General features: G+C 43.3%; 1 protein-coding gene across 6 annotated transcripts in view; it reads left to right on the top strand.

The window, feature by feature from the left end:
* Window positions 1–15,123, top strand: part of SYTL3 (synaptotagmin like 3) — an 81,725-nt gene that overhangs the window by 49,040 nt on the left and 17,562 nt on the right. For 5 of the 6 annotated variants that reach the window (XM_070043520.1, XM_070043518.1, XM_070043517.1 and 2 more), the window contains 2 exons: window positions 1,258–1,392; window positions 13,920–14,098. In XM_070043520.1, the coding sequence (XP_069899621.1) occupies window positions 1,258–1,392; window positions 13,920–14,098 (314 nt within the window). The remainder of the gene's footprint in view (window positions 1–1,257; window positions 1,393–13,919; window positions 14,099–15,123) is intronic. The other variant, XM_070043519.1, reaches the window with a different exon arrangement.

Genomic DNA, 15,123 nt, shown 5'->3' on the forward strand with positions numbered 1-15,123 from the left:
GTGTCCCCGAGCTACCTGTCCTCTGGACGACATCACGCATCACTGTGCGTGTGTCATCTCGCGTCCGAGTCTCTGCCGTTGCTTTGGCCTCTAGCAGGTCTAGAAACATGCTCCATACCTGACCATCACGACAGCCCCTCCACTCGGGATGCCTTACCTTTGGGTCTTTCCCCAGCCAGCCCTTGACACCCACTCAGGTCACACTCCCACTGAAGACCATCCCAGGTGCCTCTTCTGCATAAGGCCTCCCACTCTTTCCCGTTGACGTGGCTCATACTTCCATTTTAATGGTGCGTATTTCTGATGAGCTAGTGAGCCTGTGGAGGGCAGACAAGCATCTTCTCCTCCTTCCCGCCCCCCCCCCCCAGCTTCTTCCCACTCCCAGGACGTAGAGCAGCGGCACATTGAATAGAGTGTTGCTTAACAAATGTCTGATAGAATTGAGTTGAGTTCTGGGAATTGAGAGCGTGAAAATAATCTAGAGGTAATCACGTCTTTCATTTGTTCTGTAATAGTCTTAGCTTTTTTATTCCTGAAAATTATGACCATAGTGCAGCTGTTTATATTTCCAAGTTCTGCTTCCAACCCAATGTCAAAACCTAAAGTCTCGATTTGGAAACTTTGTCTTTTCGACCAGGATGAGGTTTACCTCCCTGCTCTGTACTAGCGCTGTCCGACAGAACTTTCCTGCCACTGCCACTGCCACATGTGGTTACTGAGCACTTGAAATGTGTCTAGTGTAACCAAGGAGTTGAATTTATTTTATTTGATTTTAACTGATTGGAATTTAAATAGCCCCATGTGGCTAGTGGCTACCATATTAGAAAGCACAAGATGTACATGTTATATAAGTGCCAACTATTAAAAAAATATTTTTATAAAATTTAGAGACATATTTTGATTTTTCCTTTTTTTATAAGCACATTAGAGGCTGTCAGGCTGAATACTATATTTCATGTGATTAAATGCCTGCATCATTAATAAGGTCAAATGTGGACATCAGTTTCTTTAAGACTTGTACTAATCCATAAGTAACCCACCCATCACTGTTCATGAATGTCCCAAAGCTTGGTGATGTCTGTCTTGGGGCCCCGTGTGTGTAGGCATTTATCCAAACGGAAGTGTGGCCTCTTACTCGGCACCCGGAAGTTTGCATATTAGTGACATGCAGGCCATGCTTGCTGAAGTCATCACATTTGAACAAACTCAGACTGGGATGCAGACTGTACTATGCTAATTCTCTGTTTTCTTTTTCAGAAGGTCAGCGCACCGGATATTTTGAATCCTCTTAATCAAGAGAGTCCCAGATGCCCTACTAGCCCTGTTTTGAAGCAAGAGGGTATCTCATGCAGTCCAGTGCCCAACACTTTATTCTCAGGAGGCTTGAGACACGTGAGTCTTGTCTGATATCCTTGACATGTGACGTGTGATTGTTGCCATGACGTCAAATTGGATTGTTAGGCGACACGAGTGCCGTGTTGTCTTGTGGGATAAACTGGAGTGGAACATAGAGCGCAGAGGTGATATCTTATTTAGCTTGAGAGCTGGGAAAAACCTTGCTGTACTCTGATGGTGGTTTTCTTTTTTACATCTTATTGTGAACATTTTCATTCATACAGAGAGTAATTGATAATAAGTAGTGGTGTCTTTGGATGAGAAGTGTTCAGTTTTGATGAAGTCTGATTCGTCAGATTTTTCTTTCATGGTTACTTCTCTGTCTTATCTACCCATAAGTCATGAAGATATTCTCCTATGTTTTCTTCTAGAAGCTTTATAAAAGTTTAGCTTTTATGTGTGGTCCATGCTCCAGCTCATTCCTTTTTGTGAAGGGTGTAAGGTACAGACTGAGGTTCATTTTTCCCCATATGAATACACAGTTATTCCAGCACCATTTATTATTTATTTTATTTTGGCCACATCTTGTGGCATGTGGGATCTTAGTTCCCCAACCAGGGATCGAACCTGCACCCCCCTGCAGCGGAAGTGCAGAGTCCTAACCACTGGACCACCGGGCAAGTCCCCTCCAGCACCATTTAAAAAAAAAAAAAACAAAACTCATTTTTCCATTGACTTTGGTGTCTTTGTTAAAAATCAAATGACCACATAAATGTGGATGTTTTCCTAGGTTCTCTTTCGTGCTCCAGTGATCTCTTTGTCCTTATGCCAAGGCCACACTGACATGATTACCGTAGCTTTGTAGGAAGTCTTGAAGTTGAGTAAAGTCCTCCAACTTTGCTCCTCCTTTTTTTGAGATTGCTCTGTGGTGTTTTAAATGTAGTGTCTGTTCATAGGCCTTTTTATTACTTTATTCATTATTCAAAAACATTGAGTGAATGTTTACTCTGTGCCTAAACATGTGATATGTGCTTGATATGTTAGGTGGAGCCTTGGGTGAGGGGCCATGAGGCTTCAGTTACAGTCATGGGTCTTTGACTTATTCAGTGATCTTAAACAATCATAAGGACTCCCTAAACTTCAGAGTCCTCATCAAGGAGATGGATTCAAAGTTGTTCTTTTTTTTTGGCAATACCGCACAGCATTGTGGGATCTTAGTTCCCCAACCAGGGATCGAACCGGCGCCCCCTGCATTAGAAGTGCGGAGCCTTAACCCCTGGACCGCCAGGGAAGTCTGAAGAGTTGTTCATTTCACTGGATTGCCTTGGGAATCAAATGAATGCTCATATTCCGTGGCGTAATACAGTGGTTAAGAACTCAGCTTCTAGAAACCAACGTCTTGGTTCACCTTCCAGCTCCTTTAGTGGCAAGGAGTGTGGTCCAGAGCTAGTACTTTAACCTTTCTGTTCCTTGGGGCTGTGTTTTAGTGGAACATGGTGTGCACGTCAGACAAACTTCCCCAATCTCCACGAATGTCCAGTCGAGTATTCAGAAGTCACGGCAGAAGCAGGCTAGACCTTGAAGAATAGCTGACATCCTTGATTCAATGCACTAAATGCCAGCAGCTCCAGCCCATCTGTTGGCTCCAGCCACTGTCTCCTGTGGGTGGTCCTGCCTCCATGAAGACCCCTGCTCTGCACACTCACTACTCAGAATGTGGGACCCAGCAGCACTGGCGCCACCTGGGCGCTTGTCAGAAACCAGAATCTCCAGCCTTACCCCAGGCCTGCTGGAGTCCGAACCTACAATTTAACAAGAGCCCTAGGAGATTCATATCACGGTGAGGTTTCAGAAACACACAGGTTGAGCCCTGGCAGTTTCAAACCCGAGTAAAGTATGGTGTTTGTTAAGGATTCTTGAACAGTCTAGGACTGTGCTGTCCAAGGCAGTAGCTGTTCACACAGCTCCTCTCGTGGGCCCTTCCCAACTCGTGCTGAGGGCAGCCTCCTGTCCTGGGTCGCACAGCGGTCCTAGCAGAGCCAGACGGAGTTACCCTCCGCTTCTTGGATGCCCTAAGGTCATGAGAGTCTGGGGTGGTATCTCGGAGCGCAGGTGTTGGAGGATGACGCAGCACCTTCCTGGTGTTTATAGTGGAGAATAGTTGAGAAAGGTGAAAGCACTGAGGAAATGCTTCCCCGAGGGGGAGGCAAGCAAGGGCGGCTCCAGAACGTTCTGTCCTAGGGTTGAACCCCTGGTGGGTACAGGCAGGCGAAGCACGGGAGTGGCCTCTGGGAGCCTCTCTGAGATCCATGGGAAGGTTTGCTTCCCCCCCAGGTAACATACGGGCTCCAGAGACTCCAGCTAGCTCGAGCCTTTATAAGGCTGATCCGGGAGGATGAGAAACCCTCCTCCCAGGGAGCCCAAACTGTGCACAGTCCGCCAGACTGGCCTCTAAGCTCCTTCAAGGCCCAGAAACCAATGCAGCGGCAGGGACGTGGGCTAGGATCCGCCCCACAGTGCTCCACGGGGCCCTGCACGAGCTGCGCACCGTCCACACCTGCCCCCTTGCTCATTCCGCTCAGCGGCACTGGTCCTAGAACAGCCAGACTCATGCCTGCCCCGGGCATTCCTGGGGTGGTTGCCTCTCCCAGGCACCAGGCTTCCTCCCTCCCTCCCTCCCTTCAAGTCTTTGCTCCAAAGTCACCTTCTCAGGAGGTCTGCCCCCTGCCCTGCCCGCCTTGCCTTCACCTGCTCTCTGTTCATTCTTATCACCTTCTACAGCTATATAATTAGCTTACCTGTGGTTTATCATTTGTTGTAATACCCAGGTGCCCAGCGTGGTGCCTGACCCTTCAGTGACACTCAGTAAATATTTGTGACATGGTTGGATTCATTCCTATCAGAGCTATTATTGAAAGCCTACTGTGTGCTAACTGCAGAGCTAGGAGCTTCGCCTCCCAATCATTCTCACAACGATCTTGTCCATGGAAATGGGATAATAATAAATGCTATTATCCCATTTCACAAATGGGAAAACTGAGGCTCATGGAGGTTACGTAACTTGCTAAGGTCACGCAGTCACTGCAGAACTCTGTGAGTCAAAGCCCAGGTCTTCTGTCCTGTCTTATCCCAGGGGAGTTGTTGAACTCTTAAACTGCCCCCCACACCCTGGTTCAGCTCTGCTCACTTGGGGCTGATCCACACCTAGAAGATCTTTCAGAGTCGTCGGGAAGGATGCTCGGGTAAGAGGATGTGGCGAGTGTATGCATCTTACTCAGACTGTTTCTTAGGGAAGTACCTCCAAACTATAGTGCAAATTCAACCCGGCTCTCTCAACTCCCTTTCTTCTAAACTCTTCTCTGATTTGTGCCCTGAACATTTATCACCATGAGATTGAATTATTACATATTCAATCCGAACCTGTTCCCCTTAGTCTGAAGCAGTGTTTGTTTAAGGAAACTAAACTCCCACAAAGCAAATACGTTTTGTTTCTTGCCCAAAGATGTTGCCTTCTCTTCTGAGAGACACTTATATTCTGAGAAACAGGAAGTTGAGCTAGAAAAAGCTTATTAAGTCTCTGCTTATTACAAAAGTAGGAATACAGATGGGCAATAAATAGGGGAAACACTCAACTTCCTGAGTAGTTAAATGAGTACGAAATTAAAGCAAGTGCTATTTGGGGACCATTTTAGCAAATTTAAAAAGTGACACAGGAACTTCCTTGGCGGTCCAGTGGTTAAGACTTCGCCTTCCAATGCAGGGGGTGCGGGTTCGATCCCTGGTCGGGAAACTAAGATCCCACGTGCCCCATAGCCAAAAAACCAAAACAGAAAACAGAAGAAATACCGTAACAAATTCAATAAAGACTTAAAAAAAAATGGTCCACGTCAAAAAAAAAAAAAATCTTAAGACAAAAAAAGTGGCACGGTTTACTGCTGGCCAGCACGTGGGAGAGGCAGGTGTTCATGTGAACTGCTGCGGTGAGCGGGAGGGCAACCAGCGATGCACATCAAAGGCTTTAAAATGCATGTTCTCTTTAATCCAGATACTTTAGTTACAGGAAATATTCTTTAAGAATCATCATGAACGTTGCCAGAACTGTGTATATGTGGATGTCAAAGACAACATTGTTTATAATCTTCTTAAATTTTGAAACATTGAAAATAGCCAGAAATGTCTAAAATAGGGCAATGGTTAAATAGATTATGGTGCATTTATTCAGAGGAATACCTTGCAACTATTAAAAATAATGTGGTTAAAGAATATTAATGTGGAAATTGATAAACAAAGATATCAAGTTACAAAACAGTATATAGTAGCCCATATTTATAAAAACAAAATGATTATACTGTAGACACTAAAACAACTGAAAGGATTATACCAAGAGGTTGAGAATGGTGGGCTTGTGCTTTTTTATTAAGTATTTTTTGGTCTTATCTGTATTTTCTGTATCTTCTCCATAAACATGTAATGTTTGTGAGAAGAAAAACCCCAATTCGTGTTTTAAAAAAAAAAGACATACAAAAAAACCAAAAAACCCCTCCAGTCATTAGGAGCTAGAACTTGGTAGAGTGGTAATTTTTTACCGATTCCCTGGGGGGAAAAATCATTAGAGTTCCTGTCTGAGTTTCCATTTTGCCTTCACTTCTGTGTTTTAAAAAATCTCAAAAGGAATGCATTTATGTCCATGTTTTCATGCAGTTGGCATTCTCCCTGACAGTGAAGACACTGTGACTGGTGAAGTGACCACATGCCGGGCATACACATCGGAGTTCCTTGCACACGGATGGGCAGGAGCTTGGATGATGGAAGGGTTTTTAATCTTTGAAGTAACAATCCAACTCCCTAGTTGTTTCTCTTAAACATCGATTTGAGATGTGGCATTTGGGCCACTACTAAGTGGGGAGCGGCTCAAAGCGTTCACTGCCCCTGCTCACAGCACTCATTGGGGTTTTGGAAACTTCCACTTTCCTTTAGTATTTCTGAACATCTCTGGTTGCGGTGACTTTTTAAAAAAGAGTATTGTATTTAGCTATATACTCATATTAATCTATTTTTTATTAAGAGCGAAAACCAGAGTAAATAATAGACAGTTATATTGAAGTGACCTCTTAGAGGTCTATCACTCGAAAACATCATCTGAATGCTATAATGTTTAAGGTTCGACCATGTTTGTTTGAAAACAATATTGCAATTATCAAAGAACTTTGAGGTTTCAAAAACATTTATGTATTATGCGTAAACGTTGATAAACAGCGGCCATCTGACCTCCCTGCAGTAATGCTCTCCGCGTGCTCTTGTGGATCAAGATTTATTTATGTATTTTTAGTATAGCTGTGGTTTCAGTTGACTTTCCTTGATGTCTGCTTTTGTAAAATCAAAGGGCATCAGGCCTTGCTTACGGTTATAATAGATAACTCGTGACCTTCAGAGAAAGTCGCTGAATGCTCCCTGCCTGACTAAAGCAGTTCTCCTTCGCTTTTGCTCAGATTCACTTTTCTTTCACAACCAGACAGAGCCCATGGCTCTAATAAAGTCAGGCTGAGTTCTTAGTTCTTCTGGGCTGGGACCTCTTGATTAACCCATTTGCTGCTAAAAGGTTCAACTTGCTTGAAGATTCTGCTCTGTCTACAGGGAAAATAGAAGCAGAAAAAACCGTCCCAGGGCAGTGGTGGTGAAGTCCTAAGTTATCTCTGAGGGAATGCGGTAGACCAAAGGACGTGCTCTGCAGTCCTCTCATTATCTGAGGCTGCACTTTCCCTGGACAAGCAGATAGCAGTTGAATTACTCGGGAGACACTACCATTAGTCGATGGCCCAAGGGATAAGAACAAAGGCCCGCTTCCAGCTCTACTTCTGATTTGCCCTGCAGTTTTTGGGTGGGTCTCAACCTTTTTTTTTTAAACATCTTTATTGGAGTCTAATTGCTTTACAATGGTGTGTTGGTTTCTGCTTTATAACAGAGTGAATCAGCTATACATATACATATATCCCCATATCTCCTCGCTCTTGCGTCTCCCTCCCACCCTCCCTATCCCACCCCTCTAGGTGGTCTCAAAGCACCGAGCTGATCTCCCTGTGCTATGAGGCTGCTTCCCACTAGCTATCTATTTTACATTTGGTAGTATATATTAATCCATGCTACTCTCTCACTTCATCCAAGCTTACCCTTACCCCTCCCCGTGTCCTCAAGTCCATTCTCTATGCGTCATTATCCTGTCCTGCCCCTAGGTTCTTCATAGCCTTTTTTTTTTTTTTTGATTCCATATATATGTGTTAACATACGGTATTTGCTTTTCTCTTTCGGACTTACTTCACTCTGTATGACAGACTCTTGGTCCATCCACCTCACTACAAATAACTCAATTTCACTTCTTTTTATAGCTGAGTAATATTCCATTGTATATATGTGCCACATCTTCTTTATCCATTCATCTGTCGATGGACACTTAGGTTGCTTCCATGTGCTGGCTATAGTAAATAGTGCTGCAGTGAACATTGTGGTACATGACTCTTTGAATTATGGTTTTCTCAGGGTATATGCCCAGTAGTGGGATTGCTGGGTTGTATGGTAGTTCTATTTTTAGTTTTTTAAGGAACCTCCATACTGTTCTCCATAGTGGCTGTATCAATTTACATTCCCACCAACAGTGCAAGAGGATTCCCTTTTCTCCACACCCTCTCCAGCATTTATTGTTTGTAGATTTTTTGATGATGGCTATTCTGACTGGTGTGAGGTAATACCTCATTGTAGTTTTGATTTGCATTTCTCTAATGATTAGTGATGTTGAGCATCCTTTCATGTGTTTGTTGGCAATCTGTATATCTTCTTTGGAGAAATGTCTATTTAGGTCTTCTGCCTATTTTTGGATTGGGTTGTTTGTTTGTTTGTTTTTTTGATATTGAGCTGCATGAGCTGCTTGTAAATTTTGGAGATTAGTCCTTTGTCAGTTGCTTCATTTGCAAATATTTTCTCCCATTCTGAGGGTTGTCTTTTTGTCTTGTTTATGGTTTCCATGCTGTGCAAAAGCTTTTAAGTTTCCTTAGGTCCCATTTGTTTATTTTTGTTTTTATTTCCATTTCTCTAGGAGGTGGGTCCAAAAGGATCTTGCTGTGATTTATGTCATAGAGTGTTCTGCCTATGTTTTCGTCTAAGAGTTTTATAGTGTCTGGCCTTACATTTAGGTCTTTAATCCATTTTGAGTTTATTTTTTTGTGTGTGGTGTTGGGGACTGTTCTAATTTCATTCTTTTACATGTAGCTGTCCAGTTTTCCCAGCACCACTTATTGAAGAGGCTGTCTTTTCTCCATTGTATATTCTTGCCTCCTTTATCAAAAATAAGGTGACCATATGTGTGTGAGTTTATCTCTGGGCTTTCTGTCCTGTTCCATTGATCTATATTTCTGTTTTTATGCCAATACCATACTGTCTTGATTACTGTAGCTTTGCAGTACAGTCTGAAGCCTGGGAGCCTGATTCCTCCAGCTCCGTTTTTCTTTCTCAAAATTGCTTTGGCTATTCGGAGTCTTTTGTGTTTCCATACAAATTGTAAAATTTTTTGTTCTAGTTCTGTGAAAAATGCCATTGGTAGTTTGATAGGGATTGCATTGAATCTGTAGATTGCTTTGGGTAGTAGAGTCATTTTCACAGTGTTGATTCTTCCAATCCAAGAACATGGTATATCTCTCCATCTGTTTGTATCATCTTTAATTTCTTTCATCAGTGTCTTATAATTTTCTGCATACAGCTCTTTTGTCTCCTTAGGTAGGTTTATTCCTAGGTATTTTATTCTTTTTGTTACAACGGTAAATGGGAGTGTTTCCTTAATTTCTCTTTCAGATTTTTCATCATTAGTGTATAGGAATGCAAGAGATTTCTGTGCACTAATTTTGTGTCCTGCTACTTTACCAAATTCATTGATTAGCTCTAGTAGTTTTCTGGTGGCATCTTTAGGATTCTCTATGTATAGTATCATGTCATCTGCAAACAGTGACAGCTTTACTTCTTTTCCAACTTGGATTCCTTTTATTTCTTTTTTTTCTCTGATTGCTGTGGCTAAAACTTCCAAAACTATGTTGAATAATAATGGTGAGAGTGGACAACCTTGTCTTGTTCCTGATCTTAGTGGAAATGGTTTCAGTTTTTCACCATTGAGAACAATGTTGGCTGTGGGTTTGTCATATATGGCCTTTATTATGTTGAGGTAAGTTCCCTCTATGCCTACTTTCTGGAGGGTTTTTATCATAAATCGGTGTTGAATTTTGTCGAAAGCCTTTTCTGCATCTATTGAGATGATCATCTGGTTTTTCTCCTTCAGTTTGTTAATATGGTGTATCACATTGATTGATTTGCGTATATTGAAGAATCCTTGCATTCCTGGGATAAACCCCACTTGATCAGGGTGTATGATCCTTTTAATGTGCTGGTTCATTCAGTTTGCTAGTATTTTGTTGAGGGTTTTTGCTTCTATGTTCATCAGTGATATTGGCCTGATATTTCTTTGTGACATCTTTGTGTGGTTTTGGTATCAGGGTGATGGTGGCCTTGTAGAATGAGTTTGGGAGTGTTCCTCCCTCTGCTATATTTTGGAAGAGTTTGAGAAGGATAGGTGTTAGCTCTTCTCAAAATGTTGGTTAGAATTCGCCTGTGAAGCCATCTGGTCCTGGGCTTTTGTTTGTTGGAAGATTTTTAATCACAGTCTCAATTTAAGTGCTTGTGATTGGTCTGTTTCTGTTTTCTATTTCTTCCTGGTTCAGTCTCAGAAGGTTGTGCTTTTCAAAGAATGTGTCCATTTCTTCCAGGTTGTCCCATTTTATTGGCATATAGTTGCTTCTAGTAATCTCCAGTGGTCCTTTGTATGTCTGCAGTGTCAGTTGTTACTTCTCGTTTTTCATTTCTAGTTCTGTTGATTTGAGTCCTCTCCCTTTTTTTCTTGATGAGTCTGGCTAATAGTTTATCAATTTTGTGTATCTTCTCAAAGAACCAGCTTTTAGTTTTATTGATCTTTGCTATTGTTTCCTTCATTTCTTTTTCATTTATTTCTGATCTGATCTTTATGATTTCTTTCCTTCTGCTAACTCTGGGTTTTTTGTTCCTCTTTCTCTAATTGCTTTAGGTGTGTAAGGTTAGGTTGTTTATTTGAGATGATTCTTGTTTCTTGAGGTAGGATTGTATTGCTGTAAACTTCCCTCTTAGAACTGCTTTTACTGCATCCCATAGGTTTTGGGTCGTCATGTTTTCATTGTCATTTGTTTGTAGGTATTTTTTCATTTCCTCTTTGATTTCTTCAGTGATCTCTTGGTTATTAAGTAGTGTATTGTTTAGCCTCCATGTATTTGTATTTTTTACAATTTTTTTTCCTTTAATTGATATCTAGTCTCATAGCGTTGTGGTTGGAAAAGATACTTGATACGATATCAATTTTCTTAAATTTACTAAGGCTTGATTTGTGACCCAAGATATTCTGTATCCTGGAGAATGTTCCATGAGCACTTGAGAAGAAAGTGTATTCTGCTGTTTTTGGATGGAACGTCCTGTAAATATCAATTAAGTCCATCTTGTTTAATGTGTCATTTAAAGCTTGTGTTTCCTTATTTATTTTCATTTTGGATGATCTGTCCATTGGAGAAAGTGGGGTGTTAATGTCCCCTACTATGAATGTGTTCTCAACCTGTCTTGACCTCTGCTTATCTTATAAAATGAAGGATGAGTACTTTTAGTGCTTCCTGGATGCTTTCTAATTCTGGACGCCAAGCTAGATGAGCCAGCTGTGCACCTTCTCTGTACCTGCACCTGAGCAGCCGTGCACACAGTAGGGCAGACCTAATGCCCAGTGTGAGTGCATGGTATTAGGTCTGCCCTGTTGTGTCACCAGCTCCAAACGCACGCACAGTGCCAGCCATCCTGATGCGTTTCTCTGGGCGACTCAGGTTTCTGCTCTCACAACAATCATTTTCACACCTTCTTCGGTCGTTTTAAACCTCTTTTCAAAACTTCTCCCCACGTTTCTTCCTCATTCTTAACAAATAAACCTCCCTTCCCACTTCTTAAAAAAAAAAAAAAAAGCAAGCCTGGAATTCCCTAATCCTCCTGATACCAAAAGAGTCTGCACCCACACGACTCTCCTTCCCCACCCGAACAGAAGATGCCGGTCTCCCCAGCAGTGCTTGCACCCCACCCTCTCCTGCCCTTATTGTTTCTTCCATGGAAGTTAACATAGCTTTTTTGCCTTTGCTTTTAAGTTTTCTCTCTTTGTCCTGGATTCTCAGCAATTTTTTTATGATGTGCCTACATATAGGTTTTATTGCTTTTTTTGTTTTTGTTTTTGTTTTTTTTAAATCTTTAGGCCATGCCACACAGCATGTGGGACTTAGTTCCCAGACCAGGGATCTAACCCGGATCCCCTGCATTGGCAGTGCGGAGTCTTATCACTGGACCACCAGGGAAGTCCCCATGTAGTTTTATTTTAAAATATTTTTCCTCTGGAATCTGCAGTTAAGGGATGTAACTAAAGTCATCCAGGGTCAGGACTATCACCCGAGTCTTCTTACCTCAAGTCTACTGCTCCTTCAGGACAGGGACACAACACATCATGCCATAATATTTACAGAGACAACTTTTTAAATGAAAATACTTCATGCGCTTTCTTTATTCATTTCATTAATGTTTCTTGAGGATTTACCACGAGCCAGGCTCTGAGCTGGCGCTGGAGAGTTGATAGAGGGCAGAGACATGCAGGGTCCCTGCTGTCCTCGAGCTCCAGCCGAATGGGAGAGAGGGATGTGACCGTCCTTCAGGGAGACTTGCTTTTGCTCCAGTGCACCGCCAGGGTGGAGGCCAGGAGTCTTTGCCCATCTGGTACTGAGCTCATTCAGAGCTGGGTTTCAGCCTCTGGGAGGACTGGTCCGCTTCCAGGGCACTCGGACTCCCAGGAGGAAAGCCTTTGAGGGGTCCCAGCTGAGGGTCTGGACTTTTACCAGGCCTCTCCTCTGTGGTGGGCCTGAACTCCAGTTTCTTCTCTCTAGTAAGGTGAAACTTCCGAAGGTGTTTTTAAACTACTCAGCCTCTTAGCATCGGCTTCCAACTCAGCAAAGACCTTGAGGGGAAAAGCAGCCTTGAGCATCACTCTCACCTAGTGCGTCTCCCTTTTCTCCTCAAGTTCTGTACTCCTTCACAGCCCCCAGCACTTGGGTTGGTCACTGTGCCCAGCTCCGGAGCCTCGCAGCCTTTCCTCCTGTACTGCTCACCTACCGACAGATGCCTCAGAGGGAAACACAGCCAGGACGTCAGGCTCCCCTGACTGCGCGCCTCTTTGGTATCGTGGACCCTGGTACCCTGGCGGTCCCGGTAGCTCTACAGTGCCTTCAAGCTGCTTGTCGTTCAATTCAGTTTTCTGCTTGTTCTCGGCAGAAGAGTCGGTGTAGTACAGTTTAGTCCGACGTAGCCCGGGGTGGAGTCCCGTGATGAGTGCAGGTTAATTATCGGAACTTTTAACACCTACCTTCAGCTTTTCTTAAGCAGCTCACACCTCTTGCCAAGCGCCCCCCCCCCCCCGCCCCCGTCACCTTCTGTCTGCACTCTTTTCGTGCGGTTTCACCACTCCACGCCTTTCCGGGTGTGTGAAATTTAAAAACTGTTTCCCCTAACAACAGTCGCATGGGTGTTGTTGGTGGATAACATTTTTCAGGGCCAGTGACTGGGTGTGGTGAACGTGGTTGGGTGCCTGGCATGAGCTAGTTCAGGTTCGGGGCCCTCTAAGTTGGTTTTGTTTTGATCTCTCTCTAGTGAGAGAGACTCGTGCTTTCTCCTTAGCTTGTTTCCGGGATGTTTTATGGTGTCGAGGAGCCAGTTGGGAAAGTGGGAATCACGTGGGGTTCCCTCTGTCTATAGAGTCGTCACTGAGATTGGTTGCACGCACAGGGTGGCAAATTCCTAAGCAAATTTAACAGTGATGAGGCGGTTGGTTCTGTCACTTGCGCTACTTCTCCACATCACCTCAGCTTAGGGTGCCCTACCTTACGGTGGTAGTTCTGTTGGTCATTCTGGGGACCCATTAAAAATTTAAACACAGTTTATTGTTGTCTTTGCATATCGTACGTACTGTCGTCCATGTACGCCTCACCATAACCCGGTGAGAACAGGACTGATTTTCCCACTTGGACTCTGAGTCCAGCACCCTCTGATCCCGGTTCTTCGGCCCCCGGCACCGCGCTGCTCTCCCCAGGGCTCTTCCTGCCATGGGGTTATTATCCGCCCTTGGAGATTTAGCCTTGCAGAACTGCCCGGGAGATAGTCTGCTGCCTCCCAAGTGGTCTGTGTTCAAGAACGAGACTGCGCAACCCGTACTGCTAGGCAAACACCGTATCTGGGCAAGACAGGCCCTTCTGAGGACTCCTCGTCTCCTTAAGACAGAGTGTGTGGCAACTTATTTTGCAAAGTACAAGCTGGCTGGTGTGTTACTAACTTACCATGAGTCAGGACGCATGCTCTGTATAAATTTTGATTTATTTGCTATCTTGAAAGCAGAACTGCAAAAACATTGATTAACTGTGAAGTAACATTATATCTGTCATTCTTGATTTCAGGGAAGTTTAATTAGCATTAACAGCACTTGTACAGAGATGGGCAATTTTGACAACGCAAATGTCACTGGAGAGATAGAACTTGCCATTCGCTACTGCTTCAGAACTCATTCTTTAGAAATATGCATCAAGGCCTGTAAGAACCTTGCCTATGGGGAGGAAAAGAAGAAAAAGTGCAATCCGTAAGTTTCTCTAAGTTTTGGCATATGATAATAGACATATTGATTCTAAAGTTCATATGGAAAAGTGAAAGTCCAAGAATAACCAAGGTAATTGTAAAAATATTTATAAATAAAAGGACATGTTAAGAATTACCATAAAGCTTAGTAATTCAGGGTTTCCCCAGTGGTGCAGTGGTTGAGAATCTGCCTGCCAATGCAGGGGACACGGGTTCGATCCCTGGCCCGGGAAGATCCCACATGCCGCGGAGCAACTAAGCTCGTGTGCCACAACTACTGAGCCTGTGCTCTAGAGCCCATGAGCCACAACTACTGAGCCCGCGTGCCGCAACTACTGAAGCCCACGCGCCTAGAGCCTGTGCTTCACAACAAGAGAAGCCACTGCAATGAGAAGCCCGCGCACCGCAACGAAGAGTAGCCCCCACTCACCGCAACTAGAGAAAGCCCGCGTGCAGCAGTGAAGACCCAACACAGCCAAAAATAAATGAAATTTAAAAAAAAAAAAGCTTAGTAATTCCAACAATGTGTTATGGATGCAAGGATAGACGAGGTCAATAGAGCAGAATCGAAAGTCCAAATACAGATCTTAGCATACATGGGAACTTAAATGATCAAGAGGCTATTAATAATCAATGCAGAAAAGATGAACTTCAGTAAATGGTGCTGGGAAATTTGATTTTCCGTGTAGGAAAAATAAAATTAAAATCCTGTCTCACACAATCCATAAAGAGATTAATTTTTTTCCAGTTGGTAGATATGAAATGTCTCATTATTTAACACACATCTCACTGATTAATAACAAAGATGAGCAACCTTATATATATGAATTAATCACTTAAGATACACTCCCCTTCTATGAACTCCCCATTTCATATCTTTTGTCCAATTTTCTATCGAATTGTCTGTCATTTAAAAATTTATTTACAGGAGTTTGGCTTTTTTTTTTTTTTTTTTTTTTTTTTGGCGGTATGCGGGCCCCTCACTGTTGCGGCCTTTCCCGCTGGGGAGCACAGGCTCCGGACGCGCAG

The sequence above is a fragment of the Globicephala melas genome, chromosome 14 (assembly GCF_963455315.2).
Source record: "Globicephala melas chromosome 14, mGloMel1.2, whole genome shotgun sequence".
Lineage (NCBI taxonomy): Eukaryota > Metazoa > Chordata > Mammalia > Artiodactyla > Delphinidae > Globicephala > Globicephala melas.